This window comes from Podarcis vaucheri, assembly GCF_965113315.1.
Source record: "Podarcis vaucheri genome assembly, chromosome: 9".
Taxonomy (NCBI): Eukaryota; Metazoa; Chordata; class Lepidosauria; order Squamata; family Lacertidae; genus Podarcis; species Podarcis vaucheri.
Genome location: NC_138767.1, coordinates 16,580,962 through 16,608,521, shown reverse-complemented (window position 1 = coordinate 16,608,521; position 27,560 = coordinate 16,580,962). Strand labels below are relative to the sequence as shown.

General features: G+C 43.5%; 3 protein-coding genes across 5 annotated transcripts in view; 1 reads left to right on the top strand and 2 right to left on the bottom strand.

The window, feature by feature from the left end:
- Window positions 1–250, bottom strand: part of LOC309539910 (putative E3 ubiquitin-protein ligase HERC6) — a 112,934-nt gene extending 112,684 nt beyond the window's left edge. The window contains exon 1 of the mRNA XM_082236347.1: window positions 206–250. The gene's annotated coding sequence lies outside the window, so the exon portion shown is untranslated. The remainder of the gene's footprint in view (window positions 1–205) is intronic.
- On the top strand, window positions 34–24,824 carry LOC309539954 (broad substrate specificity ATP-binding cassette transporter ABCG2-like). Of its 2 annotated transcripts, none has more exons than XM_082236443.1 (16): window positions 34–127; window positions 3,493–3,709; window positions 5,069–5,128; window positions 6,012–6,126; window positions 7,038–7,190; window positions 8,454–8,611; window positions 9,129–9,280; window positions 9,694–9,798; window positions 10,577–10,824; window positions 14,908–14,990; window positions 15,609–15,698; window positions 16,917–17,041; window positions 18,301–18,455; window positions 19,721–19,810; window positions 21,374–21,468; window positions 23,409–24,824. In XM_082236443.1, the coding sequence occupies exons 1-16, from the start codon at window positions 88–90 to the stop codon at window positions 23,554–23,556; spliced, it is 2,034 nt and encodes a 677-aa protein (XP_082092569.1). In that variant the 5' UTR covers window positions 34–87; the 3' UTR covers window positions 23,557–24,824. The 2 variants fall into 2 exon arrangements, with proteins under 2 accessions (XP_082092569.1, XP_082092570.1); XM_082236444.1 differs by lacking the exon at window positions 34–127 and adding an exon at window positions 185–309.
- The window catches only part of PKD2 (polycystin 2, transient receptor potential cation channel), a 20,248-nt gene continuing 16,824 nt past the window's right edge, over window positions 24,137–27,560 (bottom strand). For both annotated transcript variants that reach the window (XM_082236369.1, XM_082236370.1), the window contains exons 14-15: window positions 27,371–27,518; window positions 24,137–27,154 (exon numbers count right to left, since the gene is read on the bottom strand). In XM_082236369.1, the coding sequence (XP_082092495.1) occupies window positions 26,915–27,154; window positions 27,371–27,518 (388 nt within the window). In that variant the 3' untranslated portion in view covers window positions 24,137–26,914. The remainder of the gene's footprint in view (window positions 27,155–27,370; window positions 27,519–27,560) is intronic.

Genomic DNA, 27,560 nt, shown 5'->3' with positions numbered 1-27,560 from the left:
CCCCCCCCCCCCCATTTTGCCTCCTCCCACGCTCGGGCCACACACGCCACCCCCGCCGCGCGGTGGAGGGAGGGCGAATGGGCCGCGATGGAACGTCCCCGGCGGAGCCGTTATTTCCTGGCTCGCGGTGAGATGGGGAAGGGAGGAGAAGAAGCCGGAGCGGGGACCTCGGCGCGCGCGCTCTCTCTCTTTCTCCCGCCTTCACCTGCCGAGGCGCTCACCTGGGGCCCCCTTCGGCCCGTCGGAGTGGGAGGGACTGCTGATAGCGCATGCGCGGCACTTCGCCCGCCCCGGCGCCTTCATGAATGGGTAACAAAACAAAACAAAACAGGGACGGAGGGTGTGGCTGGAAGAGGTTTTGAAACAAGAGGGGAAGTGTGTGAGTTGATTTGAGGCTGCCCTCTAGTGATCCCGTGGTTTTGAGGGGGGGGGGAGTGAATCTTCATGAGGGGTGGGGTTGGGGTTGGGGTTGGGTGGAGTCCCTCAGGGAAACAGCAAAAGGGCGCTCTTCAAAATGGGTTGGATTTCCAAATCTCGTTCATCATCATCATCATCATCACCACCACCACCACTTTTAATTTGTATGCCGTCTTTCTATCTTACAACACCCTAGGCGGTTTACGAGCTGAAGAAACAAAGAATGTATACCTTATGACAACCTAATGCAATACAAAAGCGTGGCAATAAAACATAACGTTAAAATACGCAACCTACATCAAATAATATAGAATAATATTAAATATCAGCATATAGAAATTAACAGAAATCCACTTAAGAAGTACAGTAGTTTCTAAACGACAATCGATAAAACAACGGCAAGCCACAGCGCATAAAAGAATACAATCCTAATGCAATACAAAAACGTGACAATAAAACACAACGTTAAAATACGCAACCTACATCAAATAATATAGAATAACATTAAATATCAGCATATAGAAATTAACAGAAATCCACTTAAGAAGTACAATAGTTTCTAAACTACAATCGATAAAACAACGGCAAGCCACAGCGCATAAAAGAATACAATACAAATTGAGAAGCAGAGACTGGAAGGTGGGGCAAGGCAGGTTCAGTGGCTCTGAAATGCCTCTAGGCCTGATGATGGTGATGGGTATAATACCCTGCCCACCTCACTGTGTTGCCCCAGTCACTCTGGGCGGCTTTCCAGCACATAAAAAACATAATAATGGGGCATACCCCTAAACATTTTGTGAATGTTTTGCTTGGCCTCATTGAGGGGCAGTATTTCAATATGAGTAGCAAAATGAGAGTATCCCTAAACATTTTTAAAGGGAAAAAAGCACTGAATAAAACATTCAGATGTTTTGGTTTTGGGATGCTACATGCACCCTGAATCCAGAACTTGGGGTCACTGGCGGAGGAAGAGGAGTGCGGGGGGGGGAGCGCACCACCCCTGGCAGCATGATCCCAGCAGGGTGCCATCGCAGTTGCCCCCCCTGCGCTGGGCACCACGCCCCCAAGATGCGCGCCACGCCCCTGCGGGCAGCCAGCCCCCCCTGCTCTCCGCCTCCCCCCCTGGTGCTGGAGCATGAAGCTCCGCCACTGCTTGGGGTGGGTGAGCAGAAGAAGGGCTCTGGTGTTTGAAGAAAAAAAAATAGGGGGGGGGGAATAAATTCTAACCATGGCCCTTCTCTGCTCGTTGTAGCTTTAAAAACTAAAACTAAGACTATTTATAAACTGTCGATGCATTAAAACTATAGTGGCAGTGTGCAATAAGATCATTTGTATGTAAGATGTTTCCTAAAAACACATGCTCACCTCAGAAGGAGAGACAATTATATATGTATGTATTTTCTCATAACTACGCCCCAAATAATTGTGCACTTAGGGTGATGCTGTCAAGGGTGTGCCTTTAGGAGGTGCTCTGTGGTGAATGGTTGCACAGGTCTTTTTCGGTTCTTATTTTGCATTTTTAATAGCTACAACTGGCTCGGGTTGTTTATTTTGTCAAAATGTTTCTATTCCAGAGTACATAAGTTGGCTAACAAAACACAAACAATTTAAGTTGCATTTGTTACTCCAAATCCCTGTCATTCTCTCTCTGTTAAATGCATGAGGGGAACACAGTTGCAAAATGGAAATGGGTGTTTTGCACACTGGTGCCAGCTTTGCTGTGGGATAAATGGGCAACCTAGTTATTTCCTTTAGCCATCGTTTTAAAGATGGTAAATGTGCATTCCTGTGTGGGCGTTGTGAAGTGGGAAGTACATAGCTCCCTAAAGAATTTAAAAGAATAAAACTAAAGGATTGTACAGAGGGCAGAAATTGCTGACAGGCTTCAGCAGGTGCTCATGATATCCATGCAGCCATAGTCCACAGAGCAATGATAATATCAATGAATTCTGTGCCTGTAGGAAGAACTATATTTTCCCAAATACAAAACTAATTTACACAGGGGTTATGTTTCGAGGCACTGTACGCGCCAGTGAAATTGTGTATATTTGAAGCACCATTGGAAAAACCTGCAAACACACCCTTGAAACCTCTGTAAACCCTTTAAAAAGCCAGCAGTGCTTACCCAATGCCAAACTCCACCACAGTTGTTCCCTACAAACCTTCTCAAACTCCACAGGCCTCAATGGTCAACACAAGGGCTCCTAGGATTCCTCTTACAAGGCTCCTGGGATAGATAGGCGCTGTTTTCACTCCTTTTCCCCATTTCTGGGCTCTTCTAGAGCCGTTTTTGCAATTATTAAATTCACTTCTGGTTCGGCATGATGTTTGTGTGTACAGTTGTGCATCAGCTGGACACTCATAAATAACTGGAAGATTCCCTAGAATATTCTGAATGGAGAAATCCAACAGAGCTCAGGGACACTGACACACTCCCACCCACTCCCCAAGCACAGCTGGATCTTAAGTTGTTTGTAAGAGACAACTTCATTTTTGAGACAGAGTCTGCATATACACCATACATTTAAAGCACATGACTGCCCCCAAATAATTATGGGAGCTGTAGTTTACCATCTCACATAGCTACAGTTCCCAGCATGCTTAACAAACTGCAGTTGCCAGGATTATTTGGGGAAAGTCAGGTGCTTTAAATGTATGATGTGAACATAGGCCAAGATAGAGAGGCAGACAGCTACCAGAAGGCTGAAAGGCATAAGATGATGGAACGCCTCTCTAGGGATCTGATGGGGCAGTGTTTCTTAAGTTAAACAAATATTACAGAAACACCATAAGCCCTCTCTATCAGAGGAAGCCAAACCCTGATAACCGGTGCCCTTGGAAATCCCCACGGCTCACGCAAATAGAGAGTGTAACAGAAAATTAATTTAGAAAACTTGGATGCCCTGCCCTCATTTTGTTTCCTTTAAATTGCCTTCGTAAAATTTTTATTGCTGGTGGTGTTAGATTAGAATTGGGCTCACGATATACTTCTGCTACCTGTTGCTACTGGTTCCTCGTTTGTTACAAACCTACAGTGACTTTTCTGATCACTCATTTGTTTATTGCCATCACCAGCATTTGCTTCAAAAATCAGACAAATTGAAAAGCATGTAAGCATATGTGATGACGAAGATGCAGGTTACCTACGGAAGAAGAAAATCAATTTTCTAGGATCCGACTTTGCTGAAGGAAGCACAATGACCTTTCATCACATCAGCTACAGAGTGCATTTGAAGACTGGCCACTACGGCTTTCGAAAAGTGGTTAAAAAAGATATCTTGACGGATGTCAGGTATGCTTAATTGCCATTGCTTACTTATTTTGGGGTGCAATTCCTGCTTGTTCCATGTACGGAAAGCAAGGTGGGGAGTGGCTTCACTAGAGGGAAAGTTGCTGCAGCTCATTGGTAGAGCATCTGCTTTGCATTCAGAAGGTTTCAGGTTCAAACCCTGGCATCTCCAGGTAGGGTTGGGAAAGATTCCCCACCTGAAGCCCTAGTGAGCTACTACTACCAGTTGACATAGACAATACAGTGGTACCTCAGGTTACAGACGCTTCAGGTTACAGACGCTTCAGGTTACAGACTCCGCTAACCCAGAAATGGTACCTCGGGTTAAGAACTTTGCTTCAGGATGAGAACAGAAATCGTGCTCTGGCGGCGCGGCAGCAGCAGGAGGCCCCATTAACTAAAGTGGTGCTTCAGGTTAAGAACAGTTTCAGGTTAAGAACGGACCTCCAGAACGAATTAAGTTCTTAACCCGAGGTACCACTGTACTGAGCAAATGGATCCACAGTATCATGTGGTATGAGGCAGCATTCTATGTTCCTTACCAGTCCTTTCCTGCCCCTGGTATTGTTTTACGTGCGTTCTACTCTGCAGCTGGAAAACTCATTGTCAAGAGATGCCCTCCTAAACCCATCTCTCTGTGTTACAGAGGCCAGGCTTGTTTCACCTAGAGGCAGTGCTTTTTTTCTTCTTCTAAAAAAAATGTTTAGGGATACTCTCATTTTCCTACTCATATTGAAATACTGCCCCTCAATTAGGCCAAGGTTAGATTTACAAAATGTTTAGGAGTATGCGTACCCCCTGCGTACCCCCAGGGAAAAAAACCACTGCCTAGAGGGTTTCCCAAACTTGGGTCTGCAGCTGCTTTTGGACTACGACTCCCATTGTCCCTAGCTAGGAACCTTTTAGGCCCCTCCATGAACAAAAGGATCCCATCCGTTAAGAATAGGGACAATCTGGATCTAACCCATACAGAGAAACTAAACCCAAATGTAAGATGAATATTTATGGCATATAACCCATAATCTTGTAGAAAAGGGGTAAGGAACCTGTCACCTACCAGATGTTGCTAAATTGCAACTCCCATCATCCCTGACTGTTGGTCATGCTGGCTAAGGCTGATGAAAGTTGCAGGATATTTCCTGTTGTAGAACATTTTCTGCCTCTTGTACACTGATATTTAAAGGGGTGGGGGGAAAGATGCTTAGTTTTCAAATTATGAAGAAAGTACTCGTTTTCAAACTATGAAGAAAGAACTAGTTTATTTTTGTGCAAAAGTGAACAATTTTATCAAAGATGTCATTTTATTGGAATGGCTTTACACATTAAACAACTGACTACTGACAAATTGCTTTTCGTTTACAGTGGTGTCATGAAACCTGGTCTCAACGCAATCTTAGGGCCTACAGGCTGCGGCAAATCTTCGTAAGTGTTAACATATGGGTAAAGATCTATTTTCTGATAATATTAAACGTAACATTGTTACAGGTTTTTTTTTTACATTCACAACCAGTAAGTGAGGTTCTGCAATGAACGTGCATATTTGATCAGAACAAAATGGCATCAGTCAAAACCAGAAAAGTGCAAGGTAAAAAGATTCAGTATGGTGCGCAGAAAATGGGTAAAAAGAAGTGTTTTTTCCTCCTCTTATAATACCATAACTTGGGTTATCCAACATGGCTGCATATTGGAAAATGCAGGGCAGATAAAAGGAAGATCTGCTGCACACAGCACATAGTTCAACTCTGGAATTTTCAACCACAGGGTGCATTGATGGTAACCCAACTTGGATAGCTTTAAAAGGGTATTAAGCAAATTCATAAAAAGATAATGCTAGACTAATAATGGAGATGGCAGGACTTTGAATACCAGTTGCAAGGGGACATGAGTAGGGAGTGTGGTTGTGCTCATGTCTTGCTTGAGCACATCTGGTCGGCTAGCATGAGAAGAGGCACCAAATTGCCCCCAAGATTGAGGGGGCCTGATGCGTAACTCGCATGTGTGACATCACATGTGTGATGTCACACTGTCCGGAGAATGGTGAGCACTCTGGAGGAGCTGGCCACTGAAGCTGTGCTGCTCTCAGCTCCACAGTCAGCCTCCTCCGCCCCCTCAACATCGAGGGGCCCCGACTCCCTTCCAACATGTATTGAGGGGGCAAAAGATACCTTGGCCCCCTAGAGTTAGTGTACCGGGCTAGACATGTTTTTGGTGTGATTCAGCAGGGCTCTTCTTAAGTTTGCAACAGTATGATCTTCAGATGTTGGCACAAGTAACTTTTCTTGAGTCCTTTTGGTTTTCCTTATAGGCTCCTGGACATTTTAGCTACAAGGAAAAATCCTAAAGGCCTGACAGGAGACATTTTGATCAATGGCTTCCCTTTGCCTCCAAATTTTAAATGCATTTCCGGATATGTAGTTCAGGTAAATAAAGTCTGTAGTGGATCTTTTATCGCGGTACATGTGTGATAGCTATTATTCTGTTTAGACAAATGATTTTTATGATACGTCATGTGTTAATTGTCTGCCAGTGCTATCAGTGTCTCCTTTTCTGTGCATGATTACTGTTAATCATGTAAATCTGCTCACCTTCTCTGGTGGGCACCATTGCGTGCCAGCATTCCCCACCCACCCCGCCTGCTGGATCCCACCCATGGATCCCACCCATCTGCTCAGTCAGAGAATCGTGAGTGGGCATGGGGGCGAGCAACCAGGCGGCAGGCTCAGCTGCCCCTGGCATATAGCGGAGGCTGCAAAGCTAGAGTTTTCTCTTGCTCTGGCTGTTTGCCAACTGATTTCATTCTAGCTTGTACCTGGACATATGGAGTGAGCCATAGCTATTAGCCACCTGTCATCAATTCTCATTAAATAATCATCTTCTGAGCAGGCAACTTCAGCCAGCTCTGGTAATATCAACTGACCTTCAGTGCCCTTTAGCGATCAATCAATACATAAAACAAAAAATAGCATCCTCTTCTCTTGACACGGCACAGTAGCACTTTCTTTACTATGTAAATGCGTACAGTGGTACCTCGTTTTACGAACAGCCCTGTTAACAAACTATTCAGTTTACGAACTCTGCAAAACCGGAAGTAGTTTTCCGGTTTGCGAACTTTACCTCGGTCTACAAACGGAAGCCAAACGGTGGAAGGGCACCGGTGGTGGGAGGCCTCTTAGGGAAAGTGCGCCTCAGTTTAAGAACGGAGTTGGTTTAAGAACGGACTTCAGGAACGGATTAAGTTCGTAAACTGAGGTACCACTGTACTAACAATTGTGCAGTAGTGATAAAACCTAGTATAATGTTCAATTGAAAACTTTTTTTTTAAATCAATAAGGATGACATAGTGATGGGAACATTGACAGTCAGAGAAAATTTAGAGTTCTCAGCGGCCCTTCGGCTACCATTGTCTATGAGCAAAAAGGAAAAGCAAGAGAGAGTTGAAACTGTTCTCAAGGAACTGGATTTGTCTAAAGTTGCAGACTCCAAGGTATCTGTGTAGTGGCATTTAATACAACCAAACATTAATTGTTAATGTCAGAACTCATGTTATAAATACTGGCAGATTATGCAGCCTTTCTGGCCATCTGCCATAGAGGCTTTAGTTGAGATTCCTTCATTGCAGGGGGCTGGACTAGATGACTCTCGGGACCCAACTCTACAATTCTATGATTCTCCCTGCCTACCTCTGCAGGGAGTCTAAGTGCCCATTGTTTGCTACCCATTCCCACTTGATCGTGAGACTATCTCAGCCCCTTTCTTATGCGATGCTGGTAGCATGGGAGCTATGCAGCGCATCTCTCTTCTATGCCACTGGAGTAAGCTGTGGAGCCCTGGGCTGGGGAGAGAAGCCTCACCACTCTGGCATTGTCCCATTGTGGACACGGGAAGCCCCAGCCCTGGTGACCAAATGCAGCCCTGCAGACCGCTCTGCCTGGTCTTTGGGGCTCTCCCAGGCCACGCCCCCTCTTTGGACCACACACTCTCACCAGTCCTGCACCATGCCCTCCTCAAGTGCTAGAATGTGTCTTTGAACTATACTCATGCCTCTGGCTTGCCTGCCTGGATGGATGGATGGAAGATAGAGAGGATGAGTGTGTATAGAAAACCTTAGGCTTTTGCTGGAAGGTAGCATAGAGTACAAAGATAAAAGACCCAGAGTGGGTTACATTGAAATCAAACCCATAATACCAAGGTTGGCTGGTCTATAACAGCAACTAGTTTCCCTCCCTCCCTCTGACCAGAGTTTGAGCAGCAGTGCGGGGGGGGGGGGGGAGAGAGAGAGAGAGAGAGAGAGAGAGAGAGAGAGAGAGAGAAAGAAAGAAAGAAAGAAAGAAAGAAAAGAAAGGGTTATGGGTTGAGTTCCAGAAAGACCTGTGGCTGGGAAATGGATGTGTTATAAACAAGGGTGGACTTTGGTAAAATGGTGCCCTGAGTAAGGACAAAATTTGACACCCCCCTTGAATATCTCTTATTTTCACGCCACCTCCCTCTTGCCTTCTGTTCTGTGCATATTCTCAAGCGCACTATGTCATAGTTGTGGCATATTTTGTGCCCCCTTGGCTCAGAGCCCCAAGAGAGGAAATGCCCTAAAAAAGCTGCTGGTTGTAAGAGAGGAACCTGAAAGATAGGGGTGATGAAATCTTATGGGGGGGGGGAGAGAGAGAGGTCCAGAGATTTTTCCTGTGTGCTAACTGAAACATTTTCATAGTTTTGAGGATCCTCGTTTTGAAACTTCATTTCCTGTACCCAGATTGGCACTCATTTTATCCGTGGAGTTTCCGGGGGAGAGAGGAAAAGAACCAGCATTGGATTAGAGCTCATTACGCACCCTACAGTATTGTTCTTAGATGAGCCAACAACCGGACTGGATGCCAGCACAGCCAATGCCGTCCTGCATCTCTTAAAAAAGTAAATTGTGCTAGACTCTTGGAGACTGCACCTTATGGCTAATGATGTACTCTCTAGATTGAAGCAAGAGACAGACAGACGGAGGTGGGGGGGTGAAAACCTGAGCCATGGCTGGAATATTGACAGTCTGATGTTCCTTGGCTTGGTTTGTTTTTCAACAAGGGAATTATTTTTAAAGACAGCATTCCTTTTTTTTTGTTTTTCGTCACAGCTTTTATATTCACTTTCTTATGCAATAGTTTCCGCCATGCCTCCAACTCTGGTGCGATCCCACAAGACAGCACTTATGTTATGGTTATGTTGTGAGTTGTGTGACATGCTAAGCGGATATGGGTAAATGAAGAGGGGTTGAGTTAGAAGACTATCAGTTTTGGTAAGAATTTTGCTTACAGTGCTGCTTAATGCAAGAGCCCAGTGTTGTTATCTAAAGTTATGTCCATTTGTGTTGTGAATGGTTTGGAACATTAAAACGACAGGTAATTACAGTAGTTGACGATCTTTCCTGTGTTGCATTCAGGATGGCGGTACAAGGGAGAACAATAATTTTCTCAATCCATCAGCCCCGGTACTCTATTTACAAATTGTTTGACAGCCTGACGCTACTTGCTGCTGGAAGACTTCTTTACCATGGCCCATGTGACAATGCTCTTCCATACTTCAAAGGTCTTGGTGAGTTTTCATGTGGTATGTTAACTTTAGACCCAGAATTGAGCATGAGTCCTTTCAAATTCCTGGATCCAGGCAAGAGTTAAAATCTAATGGAGAATCCCATTGTTGAATTAGCCAAGCAGGGGCCATAATGGCTGCTTACCCAGTCCAGGGGTGGGCAGCGGTTGCAGTTCATTATGTCTGGCTAGTGGGACCGCAGTGGCCCCTAAGTATGGGTCATTAGCTTTGTTGGCATCCATCTGTCTTGGGAGACAATGGAAGAGTGCAGAATGTGGAGAACTGAATTTAAGACTGAAAACATGAGAAACTGAGAGAACCGAAAGTGACAGTTCGTAAATGTACCTGTAAATGTGTTTTCATTAAAGCTGCCTCAGCTGCCGGCTGTGTCAAAATAAACCATCTTTTATTCACAGGTTATTTGTGCGAACCATATAACAACCCTGCTGATTTTTTTCTGGACATCATTAATGAAGATTCAACTGCTGTTGGAATGAGTAAAATGACCATCATTACTATACGTATGTATTCTGAAAGTCTTCAGAGTTACCTTGATGAATCTGTGTGTATCAGCACCAAACCACTTCTCTCTGTGTGTGTTTTTTAAAGTACTTATCTATTTGGCCCTAAAATGTGATAGGAGGTTCTACTTTTTTGTGAAAATACCACCCATCCCCACCCATAGAATTGGCAGAGTTACTAGACCTGATTTAAATAGCTTCTGGTCTAATCAATCACAACCCTAAGACAATATTGGGCTGCATGCACACTGTTCATTTATATTACATTTTAAACACATCACTTCCCCCAACAAATTGTGGGTCATACAGTTTACCTCTCACAGAGCTATGATTCTCATCTCCCTTAACAAACTGAAGTTCCCAGGATTCTTTGGGGGAAGTCATGTATGTTAAATGTGCCTTAAAAGTATGGTATGTATGCAGCCTTAGAGAGTATTCCTAACTGTCCAGATCCTCTGGCTGGAGTGCTTTCAGTTTGGGGCAGAGGTGCTTCTCCACCTGTGTGGAGCAGCTCTGCTAGCAACAGGGGGACTGGGGAAACAATTATGCCCATAGAAAGATCTGTGGGCATAGAACTACCACCAGCAGTATTTTTGCTAGCCGTAGACTGTGAAACGCAGCATTTCAGTGTTCACCCAGAAGTAGCTTTGGATCTGTTGCAAGATGGTCAGTCTGTACACAACCTAAGATAGTTCAGAGTACACAAACTGTGATTTAATTTGCACCTGTTGCTCATTTGCAAAGGAGCAACCTCAGTTTTCATTATCACCCAAAACAGCCATTGATGAAGACAGTGACATGGAAGACACTGACAGCATTGCATTAGGATTAGCCATACGCTTTACCAGAAGTGCTTACTACAAACAAATGATGGCAGACCTCGATGCACTATCTTCGGACGATAAAAAGAAAACGACAGCTTATAAAGGAATTCCGTACACCACACCCTTTCTTCATCAGCTCAAATGGGTGTCCAAACGCACATTCAAAAATCTGATTGGAAATCCACAAAATTCCACTGCCCAGGTATCCCAAATTAACCCTTCTTTTTGGCAGGGGAGATTAATGTTACTAGGAAGCTATGCGGGCTATTTAAAAATGAATTTAATTTAAATAACAAAGAGCTATAGGAATAGTTATGCTTGATATACTGTGGGATGGTGTCAGGGTGGGTGTTGGGAGCAGGACAGACCTAACTTACCGTATTTTTCGCTCTATAACACGCAGATTTTTTCTCCTGAAAAGGAAGGGGAAATGTCTGTGCGTGTTATGGAGCGAATGTGTGGTCCCTGGAGCCGAAAAATCGGGCAAAAATCAAATCGGGCTTCACGATTGCTGAAACGGAACAAAGAGCAGGGAAAGCCCCTCCCCTCCAGGCAAGCAGAGGAAGTGGGTGCTTTCCTGCCTTCTGCCTCAGGGTCTTACTGCTCACCCGCTCTGTTTCCTTGCTGTGTTTGCTGAAAGGGAACAAAGAGCAGGGAAAGCCCCTCCCCTCCAGGCAAGCAGAGAGGAAAGCAGAGCGTCCTTCTAACTCCTCTCCCTGCTCCGGAGGGAACAATGTTTGTGAAGGGAGAGAGATTACAGGTTCAGTTTAAAATTCTGATTTGACTTCCTGCTTTTTGTTTTTGGGGACACACAGCATTCAAATATGGTTTCTTCCATTTAAAAGGATGAAATCCTTAAACAGTGTTTTGCCTGTAAATTCATGCGATCTGGAAGATTACAGTGTCTGTACCTCTTAAGGGATGGCAAAGCTTAGGTTTCGCTGCTAAATAGTTCTTAATGCAGTTAAAATGCTTTCTTCTGTCAAGGCAGTTAAAAAAAATAAATATCAGGCAGCCGGAAAACATGCAGGTGGGAGGGGGAGGGAGAGAGAGAGAGAGAGAGAGAGAGAGAGAGAGCACGCTGGCTGGCTTGTGTGGGTGGGTGGGGGGAAACTTTTGCCTAGCTTTCCTCACGTTATAGCCCTCTCCTGCATTCTTAGCCTTCTGTGTTTTTCCTTCCCTCCCCACTTAAAATGTGGTTACAAAGCATGGATCCACATGGATCCTCAGGATCTTTGCATTGGGTCAGCCAAAATTCACCATCAGAGCACATAGCATGCCCATGGCTACAGCCTGCCCCCCAAAAATCACGCACCCACTGTTGCCTGGGGCTGCAATGGTGCAAAAAAGTGGTACAAAGCATGGATCCACAGGGATTCTCAGGATTTTTGCATTGGGTCACCCCAAATTCACCATCAGATCACATGTCTGTGGCCACAGCATGAAGCACAAAAATGATACGTCCACTGTTTCATTCAGAATGTTTTTTCCCTTGTTTTCCTCCTCTAAAAACGATGTGCGTGTTATGGTCAGGTGCGTGTTATAGAGCGAAAAATACGGTACTTGGTGTCAGTGAAGTGAACCATTCAAAGAAACAAAATAGCTCAGGCCTCGTGAGCACAGCAACACTTCCCAGCAGATCTTGCCCCAAGCAGACAGTTGTGAGGACTGAAGGTCCCTACCTTTCCGCAGCTCTCTAAGTCTCCTTCTCCCTTGGCTCCTTCCCAAGCACTCTGAGACTTCTTTGCCTTGACTGTCTTTGCTCCGCCCTCTTCATACCTCTTTGGGTTCTGGGAGACCAGTGGGGAAGGGAGCTGGTCACAGCGGAGGGGGAGACTCCCTGGCTTCATCAGTAGCCTGCCTCATCTCTGCCTCTTGGCCTCCATCCTCTGCTTCTGCCTCTGGTTCTGGACTGCTCTCTGCCACAGCCCCTTCCTGCTCACTAAACCCTGTTACCTCTTCGGCTTCCGACTCCTCCTCCTCCTCCCAGTCAGCTCCCTTTTCTCCCTCTGACCACTCATTGTTGTCCCACCACCAATGCCCAGGCTCCGAGCCTTCTTCCCCTGGGGGTTCCCCAGCTGGTGGCTCCCACCGCTTCTCTGCGTCCAACCACTCCATCACACCTGAACTGTATGTGCCCTCTTCTTCCCCTGGGAAGCACATTTCAAGCACACGCCTGTACCAGAAACATCCACAAGTTGAATGTGACAGAAACGACGAGGGACAGGCATGGGCAGAGCTAACATTGTCATCCCTGCTGTCCTCCTCATTGATTTTCTGAACACTGGGTCATAATGTCTGAAGAGAGCCGTAGAAAACAGCAAACAACAATGTATTGCTGTTCCAGCAGGTGTTCTATCCGAAGGGCTCTTTGAGTTTTCCTCTCAGACGGTGTGCCCATTCCTTTCGCTATGACCTCCACTTCTGCTGCAGATTTGTCAAGAATTCTGCAGCGGTTTTCAAAGATACATAGTGATTGCTAATCATCTGTTCAGAGGCCGTGAAGTTAAAAGCTTTGTGTGTGTATGTTGATATTATGGGGATCCCTATTAATTGCTTTGTAAAAGCTTGACCTTGTGACAAGAATTAGGATTTTAAGAACCTATAATCTTCCAGGGTTAATGGGCCTGACTTTTTTCTCACAATCATTTCTATCTCCCTAACCTCATTAGGGATGGATTTTGAATGCATTCTTAAAAAGACCCCACATTTCATTAAGCCTTTTTTTTCTTTTTTGGTAATCTTCTTAAATTGGTCTTGATATGATCTTTGTTTCCCACTTCAACTGGCTTAGCAGTAGAATTATCCCTGACATTTGGTCCTTTCAACAAGTACTTAGCACTACGGTACCATGTATCAAGTGCACTTTTAGTGTTAAGGCTCAGGCAATCCCTCCTGCTTAAACACGACTGAACAGGCTGTTACCGTCATCTTGGCTGAGATTTTCATCACTTTTGCTTGTTCTTAAGAAAGCAAAGCATAGTTTTTAATCAGTTTGATCGTTGTCCTCTCCCTCCTTCTCTCTGTATATTTCATATAGAGAGAGATACATATAAATATATGTGTGCATGTGTAAATTGGCTGGGCAATTTTATTGCTCTGTATAAATGTATTTAGAGGGACGTGGGTGGCGCTGTGGTCCAAACCACTGAGCCTCTTGGGCTTGCCGATCAGAAGGTTGGCGGTTCGAATCCCCGTGACGGGGTGAGCTCCTGTTGCTTGGTCTCAGCTCCTGCCAACCTAGCAGTTTGAAAGCACACCAAAAAAGTGCAAGTACTTAAATAGGTACCGCTCCGGTGGGAAGGTCAATGGTGTTTCCATGCGCTGCTCTGGTTTCGGTGTTCCATTGTGCCAGAAGTGGCTTAGTCATGCTGGCCACAGGACCCGGAAAAACTGTCTGCGGACAAACGCCGGCTCCCTCAGCCTGTAAAGCGAAATGAGTGCCGCAACCCCAGAGTCGTCTGCGACTGGACTTAACTATCAGGGGTCCTTTACCTTTACAAATGTGTTTAACAATACCTGGTTTGTTCCAAAATCTGGCAGAGTTTAAGCACATCTCTGTTGGATTTTACCTTGTAAACATTTAGTAGAATGTTTTCTTTTCAAATTCAAGTTGAGTCGTTCAAGTTATTATTCCCAATAGCATTTTAAAGCAAACATTACTTTACAAAAGGGGTGTGTGTGCATAGAATTCAAGAAATAAAAGAAAGAATAAAATTCAGTTAAAGAACCAGTATTAATATTTAATGCAGTGGATGTGCTTTCTCTTGTTTTCAATCCCAAATCCATAGACATGCTGTGGGCCATGTGAATGAAATGTGGGCCACTGGTGGTCTATAGACCACAGTCTGGGAACCCTGTTCTATGTTACAGTGAAGGTCCAAAGCCCATTTTTATAAGTTACCTACAGTGATATAGTTACTTCTTCTTTTGTGGTTTCTCCTATGCCAAAGTATGATTTGTATCCACCATTTACCGGTACTTAGAAAAGACTGATTGAAACGAATGGGAATTATTAACTTGGGTCTGATTTCTGTGGATCTGCTCAGCTGGATACTTAGTTGGATACAACCCTATGTTCTAAGACTAGTATTGCCAGGAATGACCAGTGTGGTATATCAACACACATCCTTCCCTAACAAAGTGCAGTGCTCATCATCACAGCAGGAGAGCAACTTAATAGATAACAGTTATTATACTTTCACGAAGTCCACTATTTTTCAAAAGTTTCCTCCCTGCCCAAGACAGCATGTTTTCAATATGAAATATTCTTTCCCCGCACTAGATATGTATTGCCACTTTTCTGGGACTAATAGTAGGATCCGTATTCGCTGGAGTTAAAAATGATGCCACTGGCATTCAAAATAGGTGAGTAAACGCTTCAAAAAAAGAGAATGCAATGTAGCGTCATCTTCAGCTAGTATTTATGTGCAGAAAGGTTTAGGTAACAAATTACTTTAGGACGTATTTTATGCAGCAGTCTCCAATGTATTTGCTTAAAGTTTTATTTAACCATGGGACAGGGGAAGGTAATTTTCCCAAGCTCTACCCAAGGCTTTTTTTCCCTTTTAGAAAAAGTCTGGTATTGTCTGATTCTATCTGAGAAGGGCTTCCTAGAGTTCTCTTGAAATTTGTTTTTTTATGCATTTTCTTGTGAAACTACCTAATCTGCACCTAAACCAGAAAGCCAACTGAAGGACGGTTGTCTTTCAAAATTTGCACTTCTCCAAATTTTGCAGTGCAGTTCTAAAGCTGCAGTTCAGTTTTGCTCTGACTAAACAGTGTGCACAAAAATATATTAGAAGAAATAACGTACAAAACTAAATTATATCGGAAAATTGCTTGCAGAGATGCATATTTTAGAAGAAATCCACACAAAAATACCTAAGGCTTTTTGCACATTTTTTTTTTTAAATTGTAGATTGATGCAGAAATTAATCTGTGCCTTGGTATCTCTAATTCTGTCTTTTTTGGGTTCCCTTGTAGAGTTGGTGCTTTGTTCTTCTTGACGACCAATCAGTGTTTGAATAGTATTACGACTGTTGAACTTTTTATCACAGAAAAAAGGATATTTATGTAGGTAAAACTGTGTGTATTGGAAAACCAAGCTTACTCTTCTGCTAGTAGCCTTATTTGCTTACCTGTTCTTTGGCTGAGTAACTCATCAGTCAGTTCCACCTATGGAGCCCATGCTCACGGCCATTTTGCCACACATATCAGCCCCTGGTTATGATAAAAGCCTTCTCTTCATTTGGTAAGGAGATACAGATGGCCAAGCTGTCCTGGCTGAGAGTGCTCAGTCTGAATTAAAGTTTGGCTGTCTGTATGGGCTCCGGGTTTAGGGAGAAAGAATTCTCTAAAATAAGGGTGAGAAGCTTTTTCCAATCCAAGGACCACATTCTCTTCTGGGCAACCATGCAAGTGTCACATATCCATGGTGTGTAGGGCCTGGGCAAAAGTGGGAGGAGCAAGAATTTGACCATTGTAAACATAGACTAGTTTCTACACACCTTTCTCTGTCCTCCAACCAGACAAGCAAGAGGCATCATCGCAATTCAAAGACACATTTCAGCCAGGAAGAACCAGATATTGCCTGAGAAGAGGGTGTGTGACCTGGAGAAAGTATTAAGGGCCAGAAAAAGGAGCCTTGAGGGCCGCCACACCCAGCCCTGCTCTATAGCATCAGTTTTGGCACCTAAGGAATATGTGAATGTTGAGCCCATATTCCATTTCAGCGAATACTAGCTCAGCAGTTGCATGCTGGATGCATTGTGGACCTGGGTAGAGCAAGCACACTTTCATTAAAGCTTCAGAGGCCCTAGCTAAGTGGCAGAATATGTGCTTTGCCTGTTGCAGAGTAGTGACCTCATATAATCATACAGCTGTAGAGTTGGAAGGGATCCTGAGGATCATCTAGTCCAATCCCCTGCAATGATAGAATCTTGCCCTTGGTGGGCTAGAACCACCAACCTCCTGGTTAACAGCCAGACACACTGATCCATTGTGCCACAGGGAAGACCAAGGACAGGACATGTTGCCTGAATAATCCTGGCACCATCTGGACACCATGCACTTTCTGTTCTTGACAGTAAAGCTGAATGTGATTATATTGGGTAAATCTTTCATAAAGCACTTTTGACACCCTCACAAGTCTATAAAGCAGGACATAACTGTTTTAAATAAGCTTCTGGGAAATGTCTGGTACTAGTTTGAAAACTGGATTGAAAACTGCTGCCGTTTATGAATCCATTTGTTGGTTGTGCAAGTCCTGAATGTGTGTATTTTGTGTTGCAGACATGAATATATAAGTGGCTACTATAGAGTTTCTGCATATTTCTTCTCAAAGATATTAGCTGATATGGTGCCCATGAGGACTTTACCTGGCATCATCCTCACTTCCTTAAATTATTTCTTGATAGGCAAGTATACTACAAAAGTCATGTTTCTTTTTTCCTTAATTTAGATATTAGATGGTGGCAGGCAGATTGCTTGTTGCATATCACTGTTGTTGGAAAGCACAATATGCTTATTTCGCCACTTAAAACCATGTGTGTATTCAGACACACCCTCCCGTACCAGCAACTGGGGAAGTGGACTTGATACTAGAAATGTTTATGCCATAAAAAAAAAAAATTAGTTAGTCTTTAAGGTGCCACAGATGCATCGGTTGTTTTGCCGTAGGAGACTAACATGTATGTTCCTCTGGAAATAAATAGTAAAGTTATTGTTTTCCTTTCGTCGACCAAATCTCACTTTTGATGTAAAATATATAATAGGTTGATTCTAAATTCGCAATAATATAAAACATATACCCAATGCTTGAGGTGGGGTAGGAGAGACCTGCTAACTCCTATATCTTGGCAGCCCCCTCAAGCACTGTGTATGGGCTTGTGGATTTCATTAAGACCCACTCACCCCAGAATTAGGGTAGTTAAAGCAGAAAGGGATAGCAAAAAGCTCCAAAAAGTTCTCCTGAGCTAGGGGACTGAGCACTGAAAGGTTAAACACAGCTCTTATGCATTTATGAAAGTGATGCACACTGGACTCCAAATACAAATGTCACATATACATAGATGTGATCTGAGTGGACAGTGATTGACCAGGCTATCAGTCTTGGGGTTGTGGTGGAGAGCTGGATGAAAATGTTGACCCAAAGTGCAGCTGCTGCAAAAAAGGCAAATTCTTGGCTTTTCAGGTAACCAGATCATAGAACATTGTATTCTGTGTTCTGTTTACAATACATGCAAGGACCAAAAGCATCACAGTCAACAATGCTCTTTATTGACAAATAAAACCAGCTCTGATATTAAGGCTGACATGCTAGTGCAAAGCTGCATATGTGTACAGTTTTGTTCATGGGGAAGCCTGCATTGCAAAATTTTGATGCCGAGTATGTACATCTACAGTCGTACCTTGGTTCTCAAATTTAATCCATTCTGGGAGTCTGTTTGACTCCCGAAACACTTTGAAAACCAAGGCGTGGCTTCTGATTGGTTGCAGGAGCTTCCTGCACTCAATCAGAAACTGCGGAATCCACATTGGACATTCAGCTTCCAAAAACGTTTGCAAATCGGAACACTCATTTCCGGATTTGCAGTGTTTGGGAGCCAATTTGTTCGGGAGCCAAGCCGTTCGACTACCAAGGTACCACTGTGTTAACATTTTTAATTTGTTTCAGGTTTCAAGCCAACTGTGGTAGCCTTCTTTACCATGATGATTACTGTTATATTAGTTGCCTACGCAGCCAGTTCCATGTCTCTGGCAATAGCAACAGGGCAAAACGTCACGTCGGTTGCAAACCTCATCATAAATATTTGCTTTGTTTTTATGATTGTGAGTTTTGGTTGATTCTTCTCTTTCCCCTCCTCCTTTGGTGGGTGGGGGTGGGAATGTTTAGACAGATATTATGCAAAAAGGCCACATTGCCACATTTCAGCCACCGCCCAAAGTTCTATCACATGAACGGGATGTTTCATAGGGGAGCAAGTTTGCCTTCAGGGACACGGGTGGTGCTGTGGTCTAAACCACTGAGCCTAGGGCTTGCCGATCAGAAGTTTGGCGGTTCAGATCCCTGCGACGGAGTGAGCTCCCGTTGGTCGGTTCCAGCTCCTGCCAACCTAGCAGTTTGAAAGCACGTCAAAGTGCAAGTAGATAAATAGGTACTGCTCCGGCAGGAAGGTAAACGGCATTTCTGTGCGCTGCTCTGGTTTCGCCAGAAGCGGCTTAGTCATGCGGGCCACATGACCCGGAAAAACTGTCTGCGGACAAAAACTGTCTCTCGGCCAGTAAAGCGAGATGAGTGCCGCAACCCCAGTGGTTCGTGACTGGACTTAACTGTCGGGGTCTTTTACCTTTACCTTTTAAAGTTTGCCTTCAATAGCTGTAAGACTCCTAGATAGTGCCCGTTTGGGGTGAAGTCAAACTGTGAAAAGTTAAGAGCACTTGCTGTGGCTGTTGAGACAGGTATGAGAGACATGGTTTTTTGCAGCTGTGGCAGATGAAGGCATCCAGTTGTGCTGCTGCAGATGCACCACAGGGTTTCTTATCTCTGCTATCCTCCCAGTGGTCATTCCTGTTCTGGCCACTGCTATGGATGTGCAACCTGTCTGTCTGTCTCCTGCTATGGATGTGCAACCTGTCTGTCTGTCTGTCTCCAGGCTCTGTGGTCGTCTGCAAGGGATTCCCACACAGTGGGGTTGATGTTGCCAGCCTTCATGCCATGTTTACAGACATAATGGGAGTTGCAAAGATGGTGCCCTATCTAAGACTCTTTATCCCACAGAAAACGAATAGCCATTCATTCCCGCAGGAAAAATGTCTGCCATTAAACTAACTTATGATGCACCCCTGAAATGGGTGTGGTGAATAAAAAAAACACACAGTTTGCTGAACTTCAAAAAGTACATGCTTACTGATGATGGGTGCTCCAGAGGAATAACGTCTTGGTAAACATGAAATCCACAAAACCACTTTGTATATTTCACGGCGATGAGAAAGAATTCTGGAAATGGCTGAAATCCTTTAAGAGCTCTGGGTGAAAAATTTTTCTGTCAGTTTGACTTTTCCCTGTCTTTTAAAACTACTATTACCATTTGTAGGTTTTCTCTGGCTTGCTGGTGAACATCACAACCATTTCACCTTGGTTGCTGTGGCTGAAGTATTTCAGTATCCCGCGCTATGGCCTGAATGTAGGTATCAGCCTTTCCCCCTTTCTTCTTTAGAAATGGTTCTGGAAGTTTAGAACTCACCACCAGCTATCATAACCCTGGCTACAAATTCATATAAATGACCAGAGAAGGCTATCTTTCCCCTCAACATTGACTCTGTTTTTTTTAAATTTTAAATACTTCTTAAACACCCAAACTTCTAAGCAGTTTACATAAAATACGGTACGATAAGTTCTCTTAAGGCTGCACCATATGTGCAGGTGTTTAATAAAAACATGTTTGCTCGCTTAGCAAACACATTTTAATTAAACGCCACATGTTACTTTAGCTAATTTTAAATGCAGGCATTAAAATGCCATTGTGTGGGACCAATCTGGATTAGGACCCTAGTGTGGCAGGTGGGTTTTTTAAAAACAACAACAACAATGGCATTGATGTACCTTCATTGATTTCTGCTCTTGGAGAAATATTAAGAGTCCCTTCTCATTTCATCAAGCAACTGCCTGGATGATGGCTCTGTTATACCTGGTTTGGGAATGGACAAAGGCTGTTTCTGATGGTGGAAGTGCAGGCCTGCCCCCCTTCTCATGTACTACAAAGAAGACCCCACATATTAAGCATTTGCCATACACTGGTTACTGAATGTGTGAACTGGGCACAAGCACACTTTCCACATCCTTTTCTTTTAAATGAGAGGGTGAATTATGTGAATTGGACACCACTACATGATGAGCGGTGGGAACGAAAAACACCCCACCCCTTTTGGACCTGTGACTTGAGATCACAAGACAAAACGAAAGTGTGGAAAAGTGATCTCACAGTGACATCTAGTGATATAGGCTGTGAACTGCACAGTGCTGCCTGTTAACTCTCTTATGTATTGGAGTACATTAATTAGAATCAAATATCCCTCTCCCCCACCCACATTGTTAGTTTGATGTGAATGATTTTTGGACTAGGGGGAGATTGAGATTTTGTTCATTTTTGTTCATTTGTTAATTAGTGGGTCTGAGTATTGCTTTATTCTTTGAGCATGGCTTTTTTATAAAAGGATTTTATACGAATTATTATTATTTGATTCCCCCCACTTCCCCCCATGGTAATATATACTGTATATCTTCCTTTTTTGCTGTAAATCACTTGGAGAACTTCAATAAATCTAATAAATGAAAATAAATGCATATAAAACTTCAGGTGAAATAGTGTTTTCTGCTACAAAGGGTGTGTGTGAATTGCAGGATTTCTTATGCAACATTTTCCAGTTATGTTCTTAAAAGCACCAATTGATCCTTGGTATACTAACTTGTGGCAAAAAATAGTGCTTGAAAGCATGTGAGGCTGTTCAGACAGGTTGACTCTTAATGCGCACAGCGACTGACAGCCAAACTGAGAAACCTCAGCTACTTTTGGGATCTCCACCAATCTTGGATATTGAGAAGTAAATGTGTAATGTTTTCATATCCTTAACAAGACTGAAATTCTTCTTGTCATTTTGCCTCTTCCTGTAGGTGTGAAAATATGGAAGTCTTCTTAGGTAACAACAGTAGAAACAAGCAAGTAATTCAGTTTTGTTTGTCTTTAAAGGCTTTGCAAGTAAATGAATTTACCGGGCTTAAGTTTTGCTCAGAACTTGAACAAGGGGTCAACGTAACCTGCATCGCTCCTAGTCCATTTACTATGTAAGTACTTGGCATTTTGCAAAGAGTTGAGCTATACAGTAAGCTAAAAAAAAAAGATACCGAGTTTATTTAACAGTTACTCAGAGCTGATTTCTTGCACATTAGAATTAACCAGGGATGCAGGTGGCACTGTGGTCTAAACCACTGAGCCTCTTGGGCTTGCCGATCAGAAGGTCGGCGGTTCGAACCCCCATGACGGGATGAGCTCCCGTTGCTCTGTCCCAGCTCCTGCCGTCCTAGCAGTTCGAAAGTACACCAGTACAAGTAGATAAATAGGTACTGCTGTGGCGGGAAGGTAAACGGCATTTCCATGTGCTCTGGTTTCTGTCACGGTGTTCCATTGCACCAGAAGTGATTTAGTCATGCTGGCCACAAGACCCGGAAAGCTGTCTGTGGACAAACGCTGGCTCCCTCGGCGTGAAAGCGAATGAGCGCCGCAACCCCATAGTCGCCTTTGACTGGACTTAACTGTCCAGGGGTCCTTGACCTTTTTAACTAGAATTAAACCAAGAAGAGCCCACTGGATCTGGCCAGTGGCTCTTCTAGCAATCTCCTCCTCTGGTTTTCAGCAACTGGTATTCAGAAGCATACTGCCTCCAACAGTGTAACACACTCACTAAATAGAGCCTAAGCATAACCTCCCCAACCCCCATTCCTGAATATTTGACCCTTTGCAAAAAGCAACAAATAGCAAGAGGCAACTGCTCTTCTGCCCTTAACTCACCTCCCAACTTCAAGCCTTAAAAAATAAATAAATCATTCTTTGAAGACTGCTTGCTCCTTTCTCTGTTGGTGGAGTGCACAATACTATGCCTTATTTAAAAAACAACAACTATCTCCTATAGTATTATTTCCTCAGCCCACCTCTATTTACAAGGGAGTTGGAGAGCACAATACAGTGGTACCTTGGGTTAAGAACTTAATTCATTCTGGAGATCTGTTCTTAACCTGAAACTGTTCTTAACCTGAAGCACCACTTTAGCTAATGGGGCCTCCTGCCGCCGCTGCACAATTTCTGTTCTCATCCTGAAGCAAAGTTCTTAACCAGAGGTAATATTTCTGGGTTAGCAGAGTCTGTAACCTGAAGTGTATGTAACCCGAGGTACCACTGTATTGGCATTGGGCTCGGAACTCAGCCACTAAAGCACCAAGGATGAGATGGGTTTACAAACTGGGTTGCATACAGCTCTGTTCCTCTGCTCACGGAAGGCTCTTCACTCCAGTGGAAGCTTGTGAACAGAAGATTTTTGCCACCTTCCTCTGCAGGGATGCTTTGGAACAGCATGGCAGAGCCTGTGCAAAGAATTGCAGGAGAAAGAAGAAATTTGTAAACATTGCCTGCTCCCTTTCCACCCATGGAGCCATGCATGAACAGAGGAGGCACAGCTGGATATAACCCAGCATCTATAAAAGTCCAAAGGTGAAAGGTGATGTGGCCAGTTATGGGAGAGAAGAGATCCTAGAAGTGGGCTGTGGTGGAGTGGAGAGGAAGGCTTCACTGTATTAGTCTTAGAGTAGGGTGTGTGTGTGGAGTGTCTGTGTCATCCTCTATCAACTAATAGCAGTGTCTTCTTTGTATTCTATCTTTTGTTGTCATATGTCTGACTTATACAGTGGTACCTCTGGTTGCGAACGGGATCTGTTCTGGAGGCCCGTTTGCAACCTGAAAAGAACGCAACCTGCGCCTGCGCGGGTCGCGATTCGCCGCGTCTGTGCATGCACATGACGTCATTTTGCGCATCTACGCATGCACGAGCGGCAAAACCCGGAAGTAACCCTTTCCGGTACTTCCGGGTCGCCGCAGGACGCAACCTGAAGCAAACATAACATGAGGTATGGCTGTATTAAGAAACAGCATTGAGAGTAAAACAAGAAAACTAGGTAAAATTAGGGACAATGCATTTCTAACAAAATTTCTGCCTTCAACCTGTCTTTTCTAGATGCACTGGAGAAGAATATCTGAAGATGCAAGGCATTGACATGACTTTCATGGGCATGGTGAAGAATTACGTGGCTCTTATATGCATGACACTCATTTTCCTCTCTATCGCGTATCTGAAATTGAGATTTATTAAGAAGTATACTTAATCGAGCAGGGCACGCGTGCCTACTAAACACTACAGTGTATTTTTATGGTAAACATGTAATATATGTAAAGTATACAGCTGATTTATAAAACTTTTCTTTCTTTCTTTTCTTTCTTTCAAGAGAGAGAGTGGAAGGAAAGTGGCCATTGTGCCAACTGGAACTTTCCTCCCGTTAGCAATTAGCAAATAGCCAGGGATTCTGAATGGGGAAATGGGTGTGGCAAAGCACCCTCCCCCATGGTTCTAACCTGGCCTGTGACCTCCCCCACCAGTGCCATCTACATATAAAACTATATGTATTTATAATCTACAATGTCACATTTAAATTGGCCTTGTCCTTCCAAACAGTGGTTAAGGTGGTCAATGTCTTGCCCATACAAAATCAAACCAGAGGTGGGAGCTCACATGGTGGGATATAAATCTGCTCCTTACGCAAACAGAGACGTTTGCTTTAGTTCAAGATCCATGGATTGAGTTGAACTGGGTCAAGAGACCACCTATTCCTACAACCGGCCCACAGAACTAAATTGAAACCCAGCCTCTTCCCCCCCCCCACCTAATAACACACACAAACTACTGCAAACCATATAAAGTCTTTATTTAAAGTGGGGAGGTGGTCACTATTAAACCAATACATCTTTGACCACTATGGAAGACTTGGATAACTAATAACTTTCCAACACACCTTTGCTATTAAGACATTAACCTAAAAACAGGGGGTAACTCACGCTTCCATTGTGTGAAACAAAAGGGATACAAAAACAGGTAGCTTCGCTGTCATACACTAAATGTATGTACGTTGTCAGTATGCATGGATAACCCATGAAATCTTATTGCACTTCAAAATGAAGTTTGTTATTAAGTAACAACATGTTACAACAATATATATAAACATATATATTAATATATTTAAACAAATCTGATTATGAATGCAAACATTTTGGTTTTTATAGCAACGCTGCAAATGTAAGATATAATGATTGTGATGGCTGTAAATACAAACAGGAAGACACACCTTTGAAACAAGCACGCCAAGGCGTGTTGCAATGGCAGCTTCCCACTCTGCGGCTTGGCATCTGCGACAGCATGGCACGAAAGATCTGGGATGCCATTAGCACTACTGTGAGAAATCCCTGTGGACTGAAGCACCCTCTTGAAGACATCTAGCCCCCAGCAACAAAGCCAACTGAATGTGTCCCTATGAGTCATACTGTCACACAGGTTGTTGTTTTGGAAATGCACCACATAAAATCTTTCAGAAATCTAAAAGACTCTGACTTGCTGACTTTTGTGCTCTTGCTACATCACTAAATGACCTTTCAGGGTTGTTGTTTTTTTTAAATTCATGTCTAATTTAAGCCACAACCCAACCACAATCAGTGCCTAAGAATAGAATGTTGTAAATTTCCTACCAAAAAAGAGAACTCTGGGTCCCTCTTGTGGTCCCTTTAATTTTCAATTAATGCAAGGCGCATTGCTAATACTGTTCAATTGAAAGGCATGAGCTGCCAGTCTGGCACCTCACAAAAGCTGCTTCCACAGTGGAATTTTACTGTAGGATAGACATGCTTTCTGCATTATGTTCTGAGCAAAACATCCCCCCCCCTCCTTCAGCTTTGGGGCAATTTCCTCAGGTGTAGGTGACCTGCCATCTAGCTGTTCACTCCCCCCATTTTTGCCAGTTATGACCTGCATAGATTCATCCAGCCATTTCCTTCTCTATGGTTAATACTCCTCTCTAGGAATCAACTCTTTTTCATTTTAGCCCTTCCCAAATTTCATTAATCAGTTTCTTACCCCATCCCAAAACTCTAGAAACAAGATGGGGGGAACACCTATTATCTGGGATGCAACTCAGAGGTGTGGGAGGGTGTAGTTAACCCTTTCACCCTCATGCTGCAGCTTTAATTGAAATTGCGTCACCCTCTCAACGTTTGGGGCTGGGGACACTGCCTACCAGGCTAAAAGAATGTCATTTGAATTTCAGAGGTCTGGAAACAGAGCTGCTATTCTGCTTATAGCTTGAAGCAGAGCTATTAAACAGGGTGTTATCAAACAGTACTTTTTTCTGGGGGTACTCAAAGGTATGCAGTACTGACACCTTATTTTCTTAGAAGAAAAGCACTGGTTAAAAATGTGGCACTTACTGTAACAACTTCATGGCGAGTACCAGCACCTTTTTTCTAGAAGAAAAGCACTGCTATTAAATCACCCATGTTTAGAGGCACACTGTGTGAAAATAGCAGCATTTTAAGAACCAGAGGGGACTTTGCCTTCACTTGCCATTTGAGAACTACCGCTTGCTTGAGTAACAGAAAATTCCTGTGCCATTCCTTGTAGAAAAACAGAAGAAGAAAAAGAGCATACCATCCCAGCCACATTATTCTGGACATTGTGTGATTTCATTTCTCTCTGGTGAATGAAATGCAGAGGTTACTTTTTTGGCAAGTAGTTAGGATAAACTACTGTAATACCCATTTCTCTTGAAAGCAGACAACAGCTATTTATCCTTTGATTTGGACAGTTTCTTTGCAATACTATTAAGAGTACAGGATTTCCAGAATCCTGCTAACTTTAAGAACATACAGATAAGATTTGCATTAAAAATCGGTGTGTTTTATACTTTATATAGCAAATTGAAACTTGATAGTTTAGGGGTCGTCGTCCCCCACTCTAGAGGGCTAATTGCATTTTTGAAGGGAATAGAGTTCGGAGGGGAAGCCTCAATGCATCTGTATGAAAACATGTAAAACAACTACTAACAGTGCAATCCCATGCATATTTACTAATGTGTTCAATTGTGCTGACTTTCAGGTAGGTGTGTATAGGATTGCAGCCTCAGTTATTGAGCTGACAATTCACTATATGAGCTTACTCATTTTCTATGGAAAGCAGAGAAATTTGTGACATTTCTGTAGATTCTTAAGTAGCTGGAACCAAGTCCAAGGCTGGATCAGTTCTGTTTGGTAGTGCAAGGGTTCTTGCCCTAGCAGATGCGAAGGTTTTGCTATTTCACAACAGAGAAATCCAATATAACAGCTGTGCTGGTGGAAACTTGGTGCACAACCTACTGTACAATCTATCGTGTGACAAAGTTACCTGCAACCTACTTTTACATTACTCTGTATGTATATCGCTAAGTGATTTTAATTGAGTGCTACATTAGAGACAACCCCAAATTAACTTTTCTTTTTAAAACACTTCTTAGTATCCCATTTGATATTTTAAAAAGCATCAACAGCTCGGCTGTTTCTCTGCTTACTCAATCTGCCTCTGCATATCTTAGAGCTTCCTGTGACTTAGCCAAATCACTAACTGTGCGCAATACTCATAATTTTGTAGGCAAAGGAAAAAGTCTACTAGACATGGACATTGTTGCCACTGTTCCCACCTCCTCCGGCATCAATGCCTTCTGTGGACTGTGAGGAAGAAGGGCGGGAACTCCTAGCCCGGGACTGGCCATTGATCCCCATTGGAGTTCCCAGTCTGTGGCTCACTTGGGATGCTGTGTCATCCGATTCCCATCGCTCCAGCTCTTCTCGTACAAGTCTCTCCATCTGATCCCTGTGGACTTCATTATCACGGCCCAGCCTGTCGTCCTAGGCACAAATATCATAGTGTCCGATCATACAAAGATTGCAAAAAAAGATACACTGGAGTATGAATTCTTAAACTGGGAAGAAACACTTATGTGGTTTAAATGGTTTAAAATTACTAACACAGCTAACAGAATACTTTGTCTTAAGAAAACAGGAATAGAGTGAAACAGCAAATTTGCAAGAACTGTTTGCCTTTTTCTGGCACATGTGAGTTACCTCTGTGACCCCATCAAGCAGCCTTCCCAACACCTCTTTCCTTTTCAGTTTTGCTCTCTCCATGGCTTCCAACTTCACGATGACAGCGTCAATCTTAGAAACAATGCTGCCTATGGAATGCTCCATGCGATCCACTCGCCGCACCAACCTAGAGCCAAACATATTTTTTTATAAAATATGGTTTTTACTT

What these genes read in the sequence shown, in the direction of transcription:
- LOC309539954 (XM_082236443.1), top strand. Translation starts at nt 88, where the DNA reads ATGGAACGTCCCCGGCGGAGCCGTTATTTCCTGGCTCGCG. An exon ending in TCCATACTTCAAAGGTCTTG is followed by an intron (nt 9,281 to 9,693) that starts GTGAGTTTTCAT and finishes TTTTATTCACAG; the next exon opens with GTTATTTGTGCGAACCATAT. An exon ending in TCCCGCGCTATGGCCTGAAT is followed by an intron (nt 19,811 to 21,373) that starts GTAGGTATCAGC and finishes TTGTCTTTAAAG; the next exon opens with GCTTTGCAAGTAAATGAATT.